Source organism: Budorcas taxicolor, chromosome 1 (genome assembly GCF_023091745.1).
Source record: "Budorcas taxicolor isolate Tak-1 chromosome 1, Takin1.1, whole genome shotgun sequence".
Taxonomy (NCBI): Eukaryota; Metazoa; Chordata; class Mammalia; order Artiodactyla; family Bovidae; genus Budorcas; species Budorcas taxicolor.
Window position 1 is genome coordinate 33,191,124 of NC_068910.1, and position 17,755 is coordinate 33,208,878.

The following is a 17,755-nucleotide window of genomic DNA, read 5'->3' on the forward strand; positions in this document are numbered from 1 at the left end:
AAATATTTAATCTATTGATGTGCAGGGTTGTGTTCCCTCCCTGTTGTTTGATGTGAGACCCAACTATGGAAGGAGTAATGAAGATAATGGTCACCTCCTTCAAAAGGTCTTGTGCACCCACGGTTGTATTCAGCACTCCTGACCCTGCAGTAAACCACGGTCAACCCATGCCTCCACCGGAGACACCTGGACACTCACAGGCAAGTCTGGGTCAGTCTCTTGTGGGGTCACTGCTCCTTTTTTCTGGGTCCTGGTGCACACAAGGTTTTGTTTGTGCCCTCCAAGTCTGTCTCCCCAGTCCTGCATAAGTTCTGTAATCAAATCCCACTGGCCTCCAAAGTCAAATTCCCTAGGGGCATTCTTAGTCCCTTTGCCAGATCCCCAGGATGGGAAATCTGTGGTGGGTCCTAGAACTTTCTTAACAGTGTGAGAATTTATTTGGTATAATTGTTCTGCAGTTTGTGGGTCATCTGCTCGGTGGCTCTATGGTGGGGTTAATGGTGACCTCCTCCAGGAAGGCCTATGCCACATGCTGTGTGACCCAGGTCTGCAGCGCCCAGAGCCCCTGACCCTGGGACAGGCCACTGTTGAACCATGCCTCCACAGGAGATACTGACACACTCAAAGGCAGGTCTGGCTCAGTCTCTCTGGGGTCTTTGGGGCCTGGCACACACAAGGTTTTGTTTGAGCCCTCCAAGTGTATCTGGTGGGTATGGGGTTTGATTCTAAACATGATTGTGCCCCTCCTATCGTCTTGTGGGGCTTCTCCTTTGCCCTTGGACATACCTTTTTTTTTTTTTGGTTGGTATTCAACATTCTCCTGCTGATGGTTGTTCAGCAGCAACTTGTAATTTGGGAGTTCTCACAGGAGAAGATGAACGTATGTCCTTCTATTACGCCATCTTGCTCCCAATATGAAAAGGCAAAAAAATATGACACTGAAAGGTGAACTTCCCAGCTGGGTAGGTGCCCAGTATACTACTGGGGAAGACTGAAAATAACTCCAGAAAGAAGGAAGAGACAGAGCCAAAGTGAAAACAATACCCAGTTGTGGATGTGACTGGTGATGGAAATAAATTCCAGTGCTGTAAAGAACGATACTGCATAGGAACCTGGAATGTTAGGTCCATGAATCAAGACAAATAGGAAGTGGTCAAACAGGAGACAGCAAGAGTGAACATCAACGTTTTAGGAATCAGTGAACTAAAATGGATTGGGATGGGCGAATTTAATTGAGATGACCATTTTATCTACTACTGAGGACAAGAATCTCTTAGAAAAAATAGAGTAGCTTTCATAGTCAACAAAAGAGTCCAAAATGCAGTACTTGGGTACAATCTCAAAAATGACAGAATGATCTCTGCTTGTTTCCAAGGCAAACTATTCAGTATCACAGTAATCCAAGTCTATGCTCCAACCACTACTGCCCAAGAAGTTGAAATTGAAATGTTTTATGAACACCTACAAGAACTTCTAGAACTAACACTCAAAAGAGAAGTCCTTTTCATCATAGGGGACTGGAATGCAAAAGTAGGAAGTCAAGAGATACCTGGAGTAACAGGTAAAGATGGCTTTAGAGTACAGAATGAAGCAGGACCAAGGATAACAGAGTTTTGCCAAGAGAATGCTCTGGTCATAGGAACCCTCTTTCAACAACACAGAAGACTCTACACATGGACATCACCAGATGGTTAATACTGAAATCAGGTTGATCATATTCTTTGCAGCCAAAGATGGAGAGGCTCTATACAGTCAGCAAAAACAAGACCAGGAGTTGACTGTGGCTCAGATCATGAAGTCCTATTGCCTAATTCAGACTTAAATGGAAGGAAGTAGGGAAAAAGGGAAGATATACCCATCTGAATGTGAGTTTCAAAGAATAACAAGGCGAGATAAGAAAGCTTTCCTCAGTGATCAGTGCAAAGAAATAGAGAAAAACATTAGAATGGGAAAGACTAGAGATCTCTTCAAGAAAATTAGAGATACCAAGGGGACATTTCATGCAAAGATGGGCACAATTAAGGACAGAAATTGTTGGACCTAACAGAAGCAGAAGATATTAAGAAGAGATGGCAAGAATACACAGAAGAACTATACAAAAAAGATTTTCATGACCCAGATAACCATAATGGTGTGATCACTCACCTAGAGCCAGACATCTTGGAATCGGAAATCAAGTGGGCCTTAGGTAATTATCACTATGAACAAAGCTAGTGGAGGTGATGGAGTTCCAGTTGAGCTATTTCAAATCCTAAAAGATGATGCTGTGAAAGTGCTACACTCAATATGCCAGCAAATCTGGAAAACTCAGCAGTGGCCACAGGACTGGAAAAGACCAGTTTTCATTCCAATCCCAAAGAAAGGCAATGCCAAAGAATTGTCAAACTACCTCACAATTGCACTCATCTCACACGCTAACAAAGTAATACTCAAAATTCTCCAAGCCAGACTTCAACAGTTCATGAACTGAGAACTTCCAGATGTTCAAGCTGGATTTAGAAAAGGCAGAGGAACCAGAGATCAAATTGCCAACATCCACTGGAGCTTTGAAAAAGCAAGAAAGTTCCAGAAAAACATCCTATTTCTGCTTTATTAACTACACCAAAGCCTTTGACTGTGTGGATCACAACAAACTGTAGAAAATTTTTCAAGAGATGGGAATACCAGATCACCTTACCTTCCTCCTGAGCACTTTGTATGTAAGTCAAGAAACAACAATTAGAACCAGATATGAAACAATAGACTGTTTCCATATCATGAAAGGAGTACATCAAAGCTGTATACTGTCACCCTGCTTATTTAATTTATATGCAGAGTATATCATGTGAGATCTGGGCTGGATGAAGCACAAGCTGGAATCAAGATTGTCGAGAGAAATATCAATAACCTCAGATATGCAGATGACACCACCCTTATGGCAGAAAGCAGAGAAGAACTAAAGGGCCTCTTGATGAAAATGAAAGAAGAGAGTGAAAAAGCTGGCTTAAAACTCAACATTCAGAAAACGAAGATCATGGCATTCGGTCCCATCACTTCCATGGCAAATAGATGGGAAACAATGGAAACACTGGGCTCCCAAATTACTGCAGATGGTAACTGCCACCATGAAATTAAAAGGCACTTGCTGTTTAGAAGTAAAGCTATGACCAACCTTGACAGCATATTAAAAATCAGAGACCTTATTTTGCTGACAAAGATCCATCTAGTCAAAGCTATGTTTTTTCCAGTAGTCATGTATGTATGTGAGAGCTGGACTATAAAGAAAGCTGAGCGCTGAAGAATGGATGCTTCTGAACTGTGGTGTTGGAGAGTCCCTTGGACTGCAAGGAGATCAAACCAGTCAATCCTAAAGGAAATCAATTCTGAGTATTCATTGGAAGTACTGATGCTGAAGCTGAAACTCCAATACTTTGGCCACCTGATGGGAAGAACTGACTGACTGGAAAATACCCTGATGCTGGGAAAGATTGAAGGCAGGAGCAGAAGGGGATGATAGAGGATAAGATATTGGATGGCATCACCAACTCGATGGACATGAGTTTGAGCAAGCTCTGGGAGTTGGTGATTGACAGGGTAGCCTGGCATACTGTAGTCAATGGGGTCATGAAAAGTCAGACATGGCTGAGTAACTGAACTGAAGGTAGGAATTATTATCTCTCTCTTATGTATGAGGATATTAATGTTTATAGGTATTAGAGAAGTGACCTAATGATACTAATGTAGCAAGTGGCCAAGTGAGAAATACCAGGTGTGATTCTAGACCTTAAATTTTTTTGGTGCATCATCCCATCATTATGTAAATTGAAAGTTGCTCAGTCATCTCCAACTCCTGGGACCCCATTGACTATAGAGTCCATGGAATTCTACAGGCCAGAATACTGGAGTGGGTACCCATTCCCTTTTCCGGGGGATCTTCCCAATCCAGGGATCAAACTGCTTTGTAGTTGGATTATTTACCAGTTGAGCCACAAGGGTAGCCCACCATTCTCTAAAGTGGGAGTAAATCTCTCCTGTGTGCCTTCAGCTAAACCTGCTAATCTTTTGTCCTCTTTTAATGTTAAGATTAAAACCTCTGCCTACTATAGGCACTACTGTGAGAACAAGTGTGTTTATTATTGTGCAAAGCATTTAAGTCCTTGGAACATAATTACTATTTAATTTATGTATACAATTAGAAGTCCTTAAAATGTTTCAACAACAAAAATGTCACCATTTATACAGAAAGGTTTAATTTGCAGCATTGTAAAAATTAAATAGTTTGTATCTTGACCTGTTTAAACTGGCTTGGACAACTAAATTCAAAATCACTAATTACTTTTCTGTTCCAGAAATCTATTCTGTACTGCCTAGCACTTGGTTAGATTGTGTTTCCTAACGGCTCAGTTCACCATTTTGCCTTGTCATCCTGCTGTGGCTGCCTGAGGCATAAAGTATCATATAGTCCCCCACAAAGTATCATAGAAACAGCAGATTGTGTTATCCTAACCAACTCACAAAAATAACTTTGGGACTATAATCTAAAAGCAGTTCAACCCGGCTGTCTGCAGTAAGCCTTAGCAGTTTTGGAAAAGTAAATTTACATTTCTTGGTCTAAGAAATTGCTTTCTTGTTTTCCTCCATCTCCAAAAAGAATAATTTGGACCCCATGACTTCAAAGGCTGAGACCACCTCTCAGATTCTGTGTTTCTATACACAATGTTGCCCTGAAAACGCTTCATGGTTATGCCCTAGTTATGGAATTCACTCTGGCTATGTGACTTTAGGCAAATTACATAATTCCTCTAAGCTTTAGTTGTTTCATTAGTGACATGGAGATAATAATATGATATAAATAGCACAGAGCTGCAGAAATATTTAAAGGAAATAATATGTGTGGCATTCTGTATCAGTTTCCTTTTTCTCCAGTTACAAGTTACTATAAACTTAGTGGCCTAAAACAACACACATGTATTATTTTATAGTTCTGGAGGTCAGAGGTCCAGTATGGGTCACAACGGGCAAAAATCAAGGTGTTGTTAGTGTTGTGCTACTTTTTGCTGTTATCATTGTTGTTCAATCGATAAGTCATGTCAGACTCTTGCAACCCCACGGACTGTAGCCTGCCAGGTTCCTCTGTCCCTGGGATTTCCAAAGGCAAGAATACTGAAGTGTGTTGCCTTTCCTCTTCGAGGGGATCTCCGACCCCACCCCACACCCAGCCCCTGCCATCCCCCAGGGATCAAATGAATGTCTTCCGCATTGGGAGGTGGATTCTTTACCACTGAGCCACGTGGGAAGCTCTGTGTTACTCTGGAAGGTTCTGAAATCATTTTCTGCTCCTTCACATTGTTGGAAGAATTCACTTCATTAAAGTTGTGGGACTGATATCCCTATTTCCTTGCTGACTGTCAACTGAGGATTTTCCATTTGATAGAGGAATCTGGAATTCCTTTGTACATTGGCCCCCTCCCACCATCTTCAAAGTCAGCAGTCTCAATTAGGGTCTCCCTCATGCTGGAAATCTCTCCTGCACCTTCCTTCATTATCATACATTTCTTTCAAACACTTCTGCTATCTTCTTCCCCTTTCAAGTGCCCAACCAGAGGATCCAAGATAATCTCCCCATTTTAAGTTGTTGGCAACCTCAATTTCACCTTTAACTTTCATTATCTTTTGTCATGTGACATAATATAATCAAATTCTCCAGAAGAAGGACATGGACATGTTTGCGGCTATCATTCCACTTATCAGAAGCTTTCAGCACAAGGTTCCAAGAGGTAGTAAGTACTCAATCAATAATAACAATACCCAATACTTATGTTTACTCTCTGCCAGGTTCTGACCTAAGTGCTGTATAGATATTTATGGGTTTTATCCACACACCAACCCTCATAATGTGATCTATGTGCTAATTCTATTAATTAACAAATGAGGACTCAACACACACAAAGAGTAAGTCACTTCCTTGATCTGGTAAAAGAATACAGATTGGAACCCGACAGTCTTGCTCCAAAATCTGTGCTTTTAACTAAGCCCTATTCTGCTTCTTCATTTTAAATGTTATCATAGAAGTCAGGAAATCAAGAGAGCCTTTGCTTAAACTAATACCCATAAAATTACTTCAACATAGGGCAACAAGATTGATATTCATCGGGCGTATGTGCCGTCTTCTATTTTCTTTGCCCTGAGACGTTGGGCCACCAGGAGCTGAGAGAGAGCCTGGGTCCAGGGCCTGCATTCTTTTGTCATTCCAGTTTTGAGTCTTACCAGTCAAATGGGGAAGAAACTCATTTCTAAAATACTCTATGTTGGAAGAGGTGAGGTACATCTGTTTTTATATTTCAAAACCTGATTAGTATCATCTCAAGAGTACTACAAACAAAAATACTGCTATTGTGGTTCCTGAACACCTCACATTTTATTGAAATGCTACTGTATTTCATTTCATGTTGAAAGCCTCCTTCAGCATTGCTATGGAAAGCAAGAAGCAGGTAAATCACCACCTTTATGGGCAACAGAATACCTTTCACTTTCCTGAACGATCACCTCTCCTTTCTTCCAGGAGGAGAGTGCCCTGGGGGAAGCTCTGGGTTTACAATCCAAGTTGACCTCACTGCCCACCTGCACCTGAATCAACTTTTTCATTGGAGTCTTTGAAAAATCTGGAGCAGAAGCTGAAAAAGAGGAAAGAATATGAATTTGATTTTATTTCTTTAAATTCCCATAAATTCCAAAGGTTGACTTTATAATGATTTTTTTAAAGGTTCTTGACAGGTGAGCTATTACTACTTGATTTATTTGACTGACTGGGGACCACTTACAAGATGTTTTCAATGCTCAAAAGCTAATCCTACTATTGTGTTTTCTGGCAAGTCCTAATTCTTGAGACAGTTACTTTATATGAAAATTTTAAGTTTACCATGAGCTTTAAAAATAGCTCAGTCACAAATTTAATAACACTAAAAACATTTATCATAGAATGTTCTTGAAAGTTCCATAAAGATAACAGGATCAGTCTCTCTCGTGACTTCAAAGACAGTGTGTGGCGCAGTGCCTGACAGTCAGTGGGTACTCAGCAATGAGTAAAGGCTGAGTGCTGAACACTTATTCTCTTGTATAAACATTATCAAGATCTATTATAAACATTATTAAGATCTATTATAAAATTTTCATGTGGTTAGCTTTAACATCAAAGTTGGAGAAGTATAACATGCATTATTACACTATGTTACAATATTCCATTAAATACTATCATATGTAGAAAACACGTTTGCTAATAATGCATGGAATGCTGATCTTGAAACAATGTCTCTGAACATTCAAGAGACAAAATGATATATCATTTGAAGGAAAGTATATGTTAATCAGAAAATCATCTTCCTTTTACTGCAAATGTGGAAAAAAGTTAAGAACTCAGTGCATTTCTATAAATATCTAATCTTCTTTCCTATGGCATATCCCAGTGAATATAATTTATTTTTTAATAACTGGATATCATACAATGAATTATATGATACCTATATGTGATTGCAGATAAAGAAGATATGTTATCTTAGAGGTTGCTGGCCTTAAAAATTAAGATTCTAAGAGAATGCTGCTGCTGCTGCTGCTGCTGTCGCTTCAGTCGTGTCAGACTCTGTGTGACCCCATAGACGGCAGGCTCCTCCATCCCTGGGATTCTCCAGGCAAGAACAATGGAGTGGGTTGCCATTTCCTTCTCCAATGCATGAAAGTGAAGTCGCTCAGTCGTGTTTGACTCTTCGCGACCCCATGGACTGCAGGCCACCAGGCTCCTCCGTCCATGGGATTTTCCAGATGAGAGTACTGGAGTGGGCTGCCATTGCCTTCTCCAAGTCTAAGAGAATAATTTTTACTAAAACAAGCCAAAAATATCTTTATATATTAGTATAATCTCTTTTCAAACATAGGTCATATTTTTTTCCCATACAAAAACCCCATGCAACACTAGGCAGAGATTGATTTGGTTTAAGATGAATCAACTATGGTTTATAAGACTAATTAAGAGTACAGCAGGCTTCAACGTCAGATATGTGCACATTTCACCTCCTGTCTGTTGTAATACCATATGTCTCTGTCATGGATAATGCCAGCCAGATTTTCAGGTGATGATCTGCTCTTCCCAAGCTTTAGTCTTCTTGTACAGATGATGTGTTTCTAACTTCCAGGCACCAAGAGACACCTGTTTTCCTTAAACCAGTATTTTTCCATGAAACATACGACATTTTGGCTATCTTGGGCACTGAAGGACATTGAGCAGTCTCTCTGGCATCTGTCTGCAAGATGCCAGGAGCATATGCAGGCTCCATCCTTTGCTATCATACCCTTACACTGTGGCAGCCAAAAATGTCTCCAGACATTTCCCACTATTTCCAGGGTGCAAAACCGTCCCCAGTAGGGAAGCACTGAGTTAGATCAATCAGGACTGTGACTTGCACTTAAGCAATTAAGAAAGCTATCCTTCTTTCACTAGATTGACTCTGATAATGAAAATTGAATGTCCTGGGGATCATCATATGAGGCCTGAGAGTGGTGATGATGTTAGAACCCTGAGTCAAATCAAACTGAAATCCAAATTCTCTATTTTAATTACAATGAACAATAAATTTCCCCACTCCCCTTCTCTTTCCCTCTTTCCCACCCTCTTCCTTGTTCTCTTCCCTCCTCCTTCCCTCCTACCCTTCCTTTCTTCCTCCTCTCTTTCTTTCCTATCTATACTATATGTTATGCCCTGACAATTTTGGTTGGACTTAAAGTCATTTGTCACTGTTAAGGTTACAGCGTCTTTTCTGGACAATGGGCCTAAACATAACATTTTGTTTCTTCTCTTATACTTGAAGTACAAGAGAAACATAATTTGTAATTTCAAGTAGTTGAGCCTCAGTTAGTTAAAACTCTGGTGTGCCCCAAACTTGAAGCTTCCAGCAGAGTTATGAAAGACAAAGACAACAACTCCTTTTGGATCAATAAACTATTGATTTGAATTTTGATATTTACTTTTATGGACCAGCAACTGAGAACACCAGAGTCACTTATTCTCCTAAAAGGTGCTAATCAGTTCATACTATTGGTGCTGGATAAGGATGTTTTAGCTCAACACTCTCTCCCTATTGTTTCTCTACTTCCAACTTTGGGCTTAATTCTGGCCGTAATTGCTGCTTTTCCTTAGAAATCATTAAAGTGTATGCCTCGATTAAAAACTCTGCATGATTCTGCTGCGATACTGAAAAGGTTATTAGATGTAGGAATCTAATATGAAAGGTAAATATTTCTGCTTCTGGCAAAAATGGAGGATTTAAGAAAAATAAATTAAGATGAGAAAGTTGGTCTTACCCATGACCTTGAGCTCAGCACTAGAATAGACGAGACCATGTTTGTTCTCTGCTATGCACTGGAACATGCCAGAATCGGTCACATTTAGGTTTGATATTGTAAGGGCACCATTTTCTATCTGTATTCTCTCCTAGACAATAATAAAAATGCCTTGCATATAAATGTATATACCATTTTAGATGAAAAATGATAACCACTGAATATTATTTCAATCATGCAACAGTGTCCTTAATTTCCCTCATAGTATTAGGCAATCTGACCTGAAATTTAAATGATTCCCTTACTTGAAATGCTGAGAATGACTTAACAGCTAGACATTAAAAATACTCATAAATCTACTGCAGTCAAAAAGTATATAAGTAAAATAAATAACAAAGCATAAATGGAAAATATTGCAACTATTTCATTTTTCCCTATGGATAAAGTTGCAGATTTTAAGAAATGTACCAGGTTTCCAACCCATGAACTGGAAAGGTTTTCACCAGTTTTTAAAGATGGTAACGATAACCCTGTATGCGAGACAGCAAAAGAGACACAGATGCATAGAACAGACTTTTGGACCCTGTGGGAGAGGGAGAGGGTGAAATGATTTGGGGAGAATGGCATTGAAACATGTACAATATCATGTAAGAAATGAATCACCAGTCTAGGTTCGATGCAGGATACAGGATGCTTGGGGCTGGTGCACTGGGATGACCCAGAGAGATGGTATGGGGAGGGATGTGGGAGGGGGGTTCAGGATTGGGAACTCATGTACACCTGTGGTGGATTCATGTTGATGTATGGCAAAACCAATACAGTATTGTAAAGTAAAATAAAGTAAAATTTTAAAAAAATTAAAAAAAAAAATAAAATCATGCAAATTGAAGACATAATAAATTCCGTGTATTAAAAAGGGTGCTGGAAAACACATATCTATTTAAGCTTTGTAGGTATTATGAATGGTTATGTGGAAAAATCTGAAGGAACATAAGTGACTTAGTACAACAGTTTTTAAAAAGAGCAAAAATTACGTGGCTTGAGAAGTGACTGAGAAAATACTCATGTAACAAGGTAAGGATATAATTGATACACTTATTCTCCAGAGGCCATCCATGTTATCAAACAGGAAAAATGGAAATCACATTCTACGTATGATTAAAATAAAGCCTTCTCTAATTTCAAAATGAAAAAAAATAGTGCAGTGGACCTTTGAACAACAAAGTTTGAACTATGGGGGGGTCCACTTACTTGCATACTTTTTCATTGAAAACTGCAAGTACTACAGGACCTCACAGTCCCTGGTTGGTTGCATCCATGGATCAGGGACACAGAGAACTGATTATAAATTATACAAGAGCTAACACTTGCATTGTTCATAGGTTGACTTTATATTATGAACTAAATTCATAAAATAATCTTTCTCCAATGAAATTCAATACTGAAAATATTTCCTCCTTGGAAGACTGGGTACTTGATTTTATCCTTTTTTCCCTTGCACCACTTCTCAGATGAATGTGATAAAAACTCTTCAGATGAATGTGTGCAAACTCACCAGTTTACTCTGGCAGTTGGTACCAGAAAAGGCATTTATACAAAGTGGGAAAAAGGCGTATTAACCAGGCACATGACCTTACCTCAAGCACAAGGGCTTCTCCATTTTTCAACCATCGGTAGGAAGGTTTGGGCTTACCACTAGCCCGACATTCCCAGTAAAGACTGTCCTCCACTGCTAATTCTACATCTTTTATGAGTTGAACCCAATGAGGCTTTGCTGCAATGAAAAAAAAAAAAATTCAAACCACTCCACAATAAAAAACAAATACTTTATCCACATAAATATAAGTGGATATGACTATGGGCAATAATAGATTAATGTAAACTAATGTAATGTAAGTGGCTAAATTGTATTTAATTCACTAGGTATTTACTAAGTGGGTATGTGAAACATTTCTAGATTTGAGAATGGATGTTACAACCTGCCCTTTCCTGAGTCAAATTCATTATGCTTTCTGTTTTCAAAATTCTGGGCACTGTAATACGTTCTTCAGATATCAGCAGAAAAATGCAGGTACACAAACTATATAGATTTTCTTGTCCAAGTACATTTTTGAATTATGAGCTCACAACTGATGACAACTTAATATGTGAATGACAGCAGATACCAGTCTTAATTATGCACTAAAAATCAGCATCAATAGAAGAGAAACTTGTATAGCAGAAGAAAAAAAATATTTCCTTCAAGTTAGAAATAACTCTTAATTAAATACAAACCAGTGAACATCTTATGAACCTCTGTGCAAATTAAAATGAAAGCAGGGAAAGATGGATAAATTCGTTCAATTTGAATCAAATGATTTTTTATGAAAAAGAAGTAACTCATGCAACCTTAAATTATGTATGCAAATCAGTTGCATCAAGTGGATTTATCATTTTTACTTACATTTTGAAGACACTTGGGAAGTCCTTTTACAGATGAAAGCAACATACCACTCACAATGAAAGTCACTCAACATTCAAAGTATATTCAGCCAAATCTCAGTCTATGTTTTAGCTCTGAGACTAGGAGGTGAGATGTCTTCCCAGTTTCACATTGCATTATACATGTGATGTGTACTTCGGGGTTCACATTTGCATCCTCCACATGAAGAAAGATTTTTATCTATTTCTATTTAATTTCAACCATGGGAAGATTTGCCTTTCTGTTTATATCTCATAAAATTGCCTTTTCTATAAATGAAACTGAAACTATCGCTATTCAGCTTTTAGAGAAAATGTACCCATCGAAGTTTTACCTTATTTTGTCTTTTTATAAAATATAAACGGCTTGCCCAATCTGAAGGATAATTCTGTCCCAAATCACTCCTCTCTACTCTATATTGAAACACACTGTCTTCTTTCAGGAATTAATCAGCCTAGGTGGGATGAGACGACAATAGACTCACATATGATCCCTTGACTGAGGCTCAAGTTTCTAGTAAAATTTTCCACTGGCTTCTTATGGTACTGTTCTTCAAATGGAAAGATAATTTGCTGGACTAAGCAAATCCTAAGATTGCAATTGCCACATAATGTGATTTATCCCCTTATTCCATCATATGAGATTCAAATATTCTACTGGACCATTTTTTACATGAAATATCAGAGCAGATAATCAGAGAACTGCAAGGCATTTATTGAATATACTAGACTTCAGACAGAATTTTAAAGTAACTTTCATGAAACTTTCTAATTGATTTCTGATTTCTTTTTTTTAATTGAGATTTTTTTTTTCATCTTATTTTTTGGCTGCACTGCACTGCATATGGTATCTTAGTTTTCTGATGAGGGATCAAACCTGTGACCCCTGCAATGAAAGTGCAGAGTCCTAATCACTGGACTGCCAGGAGTTCCCTCTAATTTATTTCTTAGGTACATATAAAAATGGACTGAAGCAACCATCTGCCTCATTTACTAAGTATAGCAGATGATGTTTGTTGTCTATTGTGTATCCATTTTCTCTCTTCTTTATTCCTAAGATGCCCTCGTTTTTTATTGAATTATCTTCTCTTCTACAAAATCGAGGGAAACCTGACCATATTCTGTGTTCCAAAAAAGGCTGGTAAGTTGTTTAAGCCAATTCGCCTTGTTAGTGATTGGTTACCCACTCCAGTACTCTTGCCTGGAAAATCCCATGGACGGAGGAGCCTGGTATGCTGTGGTCCAGGGAGTTGCTAAGAGTCGGACACAACTGAGCGACTTCACTTTCACTTTTCATTTTCATGCATTGGAGAAGGAAATGGCAACCCACTCCCGTGTTCTTGCCTGGAGAATCCCAGGGACGGGGGAGCCTGGTGGGCTGCCGTCTATGGGGTCGCACAGAGTCAGACACGACTGAAGCAACTTAGCAGCAGCAGCAGCAGTGATTGGTTTAGGAACGAACACGCAGCCAATGAGATCTGAGAAGTGAGCTGCAAGATGTTTTACAGAAAGGAAGCATGCACAAGAACTAATGTGCTGGTCACTGCTGGTAGCCATTCTATGACTGTCAGGGAATCAACATGCAGAGAAAGGGAAAAGGTAAGGGCAGAAAGAAACGCCACAGAGAAATTGAGCCAGGACCTGATTATAAGACACTTAAATGTCAGCTTAGCTTTGAATGTCTTGCCAAACAAGCAAACAAGGGTTTATTATTAGTGCAGGGCTGCCATTCCACAGAGCTAAAAACATTCCTACTAAAACATTAAGTGGGCCAGGTACTGGCTGTTTAGAAAGGAGAAAATAAGCTTGGACTTTTTGTGGTCAACTTAGAGCCATATAACCACATGGTTTAGGTGTCCCCAACACATATCCATATCATCCCACCAATGTGTAGAACATGGCATCTGGGAAACGGCAACTTGGTGCTGTGTATTCTAACCAAATCTCGTAATTAGAAGAAAGAATTACAACACAGAATGGCTCATGCTATCAATCCACACCTCCGTTTTGTTCCTGGCAGATCCTATAAACTTACAATAAAACAAGTGTCAATCTAATCAGATGTAATGCACTTGCAAAGTTCACATCCTTTTGAAGAGGGTTTACTTGTCTGTATACTTGTCTTTGCAAAATTTTTCCTCTTTGCAATATTTATGTACACTATACAAGTTAGCATTGCAAATTATTTCAATTTTAAGTTTTTAAGATAAATAGACTATATTGTCATTTTCCGTTCACAGAAGTGATCAATTCTCATTTATTTTACAATGTTTTTAATGGTTAAACTGCAAAAATACATTCGCTGAGTTTACATCTTCACATATTTTATAGTACATTTTATAAAATGATTTATTTCTACTTTCTAAATCATACTTTCATAACAATACTTAATATTATTTTTTGAAATAAAAGTGATTTGAAAACAAGTTTGGGCAAAAAAAGATAATCTAATTTTCCAAAGACCCTGATGCTGGGAAAGATTGAAGGCAGGAGGAGAAGGGGACGAGAGAGGACGAGATGGTTGGATGGCATCACCCACTCAATGGGCATGAGTTTCAGCAAACTCTGGGAGTCGGTGATGGACAGGGAGGCCTGGCACACTGCAGTCCATGGGGTCACAAAGTGTCGGACACGACTGAGTGACTGAACTGACCTGAATTTTCCTAAAAATAGACTCTAAACAAAGGTAATTGTATTAACCTTTCTTACCCAAATTTAACAGTACATAAAATAAATATGACTACAAATTAAAGGCAGCAAACATGGTATATTTTTATTATTGGAAAGCATAGAATAATACTGAAGAGGTCCAGCGAGCCTGAGTTTATGTGGTTGGACTAATGCAGTAATTGCAAGTCTTCCCAGTAGAAAGTTTCTTTCTGCTTAGTAAAGATCACAGAGAAAGATATAAAATCCCATTTTCTAGAGGTAGTAGCAGACAGAAAGGAGATCTCTCCTTGATTCGGTTAAGTAAGTAAATTGCTATTCTTAACCCCCCCCCAAAAAAGTGAATATTTCATTATCATATGAATCAGTTTAAAATGCAGTAAGAATATATTATGTCTCCAACTTCATTGCAAAATTTTCTTTCTTTTTAATTCCTTTTATGATAAATATTTATCCCCATTTAACAAAGTATAGAACAGAACAAGCTAGACATTGAGATTCTGCTAAAATCTCCTACCCAGCCTCCAACCCCAATACTAATAATTTATAGAGAGAGCAAAAGGTAAAAATCCAATATGCTGAAAGTGAGGGCTTACCATAGTAAGTGAGACGCCCCCTGGCAACATTTTTCCCTCGTGAATTCTCAGCAATGCATTCATAGGAACCTGAATCTTCCTGTTGGAAGTTGGGAATTTCAAGCACACCACTGAACTTCCTTAACTTAATTTTACTGGAAAAAGGCAGTCCATCACTTCTTCTCCAATTAATCTGGGGTACAGGACTATGAAGAAATTTATCAAGTTATTTGCTATTTAAGCAATGCCTGGAAGCCTTTTAGGCTTGACAAAATAAAAGTTTTGTTAGGATAGAATAAAAAATGGCACAGATTTTTCAAATGCAGAAACAGTCAGCTATCAATTACTAAACCTGCAAATGCAAAGATTTATCTCTTTAACTTGATATTTTAATAAAATAAACTTTGCATTTTCTTGAGTTAATTAATAATTTAGAGAAAATGCATTCCCACAGTATTATAATACAACAAACGAACAAGCAAAAGAAAAATAACACCAATTTAGTTTATGAAATTAGGCAGGCACAGTCATTTACTGCAAATTGCCTTTCAAATTTCAAACTAAATTATATATGTGAATTTCCCCTCTATTTTAATTTTCCTTTACTTCTAAATGAAAGAAATTTTTAGAAAATAAGGAAAAGAAGAGTCTGTCAAAAGCTATCTTGATCTCTCACAGCAACCAAATGTTTCCACATATCGGTGTAAATGTTATAAAACTTACTTTCCAAGGGCAAAACATTCCAATTTCACAGTTGAACCTTTAGCTGCTGGAAGAGTTTCTGGAAACTGAACTTCTATTTTTGGCTCATATTCACCCATGACACCTGTAAACACACAAAGTTAATGGTTTCAATGTTTCCTTTGGAATTCTCCCATTTTTCTTAAATAAAAAATTTTTGCTCTATTTTGAAGTACTTCCTCCTAATGATTTAAATTACTGACTTGCCATCTGGTAGGTACTTTTAGAAATTGTGTTACCTTGGGCCAAATATACAATATCATTAAACATGTGGAAACTTTGGATTCCATGATTCATAAGTTACAGCTTACAGAGGAGTTTCAAGAAAACAACTAGACCTTTTTTACATTATATAAAATGGAAGGCTTTTTTATTCTGTATTCAATTTGGAAATTTCTAGTCAAACTTCAATATACAATATATTATGACTTCTTAAAATATCCTAAAGAGCAAAAATTATGGGAGGAAATTTACTTAATGGTACCCTGGTAGCACAGACACCAACCTTAAACTTATTAAATAGCTCCCTGAAGTCAAGAAATGATAATGTAATAAACAAGAAAGGTCAAATTCAATTATACCTAACTGGAAAGAAGTACTTAGATACTTTGTGTTCATGGCATTGTGCTGTATCAGATATTGTTTTGTGTAACTGGGACAGTACCCAGGCTTATAAATCTGCTTTGCAGTTCATGGGCTCCCTTGAAACAATCACTGAGGGGCTAAAGAAACATATGTTTTCCTTTTTCCCCCTCAAGTTTTAGTGAGGTATGACTGACAAATAAAGACTGGATAATGTCATTTTTTAGGGTGTACAAAATGATGAGTTCATACATGTATACATTGTGAAATAATAACACCAGTCAAGTTAACATATTTAACACCTCACATAGTTACTATTTTCAATTTTTAAAAATAATTTTTTTTCTCTAGTGAGAATATTTAAGATCTACTCTCTAAGCTAATTTCAAGTACACAACACAGCATTACTATAATCACTATGCTGGTAGGGGTAGGGGAAATGAGGTGATGTTGGTCAGATACACTGACCAAACTTTCAATTATAAGATGAATAAATTCTAGGGATCTAATGTACGATTTTTTCCCCTTTAATTTTATTTATAGATGCTTTTTAACCTATAACAAAATATCTAGAACTTTAATAATCTCAGGCTGGCAAGTCAAGACGGGTGACATCATGAGAATACAAGGTGACCCCCAGGCTTGGAGGGTTCATATTTGGTTTAAAGGCATAGTACCACCATCTTGAAGTTCTTTAAAAAATTTTACAAGCAGTTCCTCACTTTCAGTCAGTACCAGCCCCTGCAAACTAGGAAGCCAATTCTGAGTAAGAATTACATTAGAGGTTGATGGAATCATTTTAGCTACTGTACTCATAAATATTTTTTGTTCTGAAAAAATAAAAATAATTCTGCAGGATATACTTTTCACTTTTCCTAATTTGTTTTGTCTTGTATTCGCAACGGCGTTTCCAGTTAGACTTGCCCCTTGAAATATTTCCTACCGTCAGAACGAAGCACCAAAGGCGTTGGGGAGCCCAGCACTCTGTCATTTGTCACTGCACTAGTCACCACACACGTGTAATTGCCCACGTCAGACGGCTCCACTTTGGCTATGTAGAGGTGGCCTGTCTCTTGAGAGACAAATCTCCGACTATCTTCTTCGACAAATGACGGATATTCATTGAAGATCCAAGCATATGACAGTTCTAGTAAAATTTTTAGGGAAAAGAAATTCCATCAAGAAGGAAAACCTTCTACAATATATGTAAAATATCTGAAATCACCTTTACTGCAAAGCAACACTTAGTGTTTTCTTGCAGGTCATGGAGAGAAACCATTACATGACATGATGCTGTGTTCATTCTGCATTCTACGGAGGTCACTGTCGACCCACATTCTTGTGGGAGCAATATTATCACTGGCTTCATTATCACTACTCCAGATACTTCCTAACAAGTTTCTCTGGCTTGTCTTGCTCCC

General features: G+C 38.0%; 1 protein-coding gene across 1 annotated transcript in view; it reads right to left on the reverse strand.

The window, feature by feature from the left end:
- The window catches only part of CNTN3 (contactin 3), a 286,007-nt gene that overhangs the window by 105,905 nt on the left and 162,347 nt on the right, over positions 1-17,755 (reverse strand). The window contains exons 5-10 of the mRNA XM_052638038.1: positions 17,278-17,481; positions 15,735-15,837; positions 15,033-15,217; positions 10,947-11,083; positions 9,331-9,460; positions 6,503-6,653 (exon numbers count right to left, since the gene is read on the reverse strand). Coding sequence (XP_052493998.1) covers positions 6,503-6,653; positions 9,331-9,460; positions 10,947-11,083; positions 15,033-15,217; positions 15,735-15,837; positions 17,278-17,481 — 910 coding nt within the window. The remainder of the gene's footprint in view (positions 1-6,502; positions 6,654-9,330; positions 9,461-10,946; positions 11,084-15,032; positions 15,218-15,734; positions 15,838-17,277; positions 17,482-17,755) is intronic.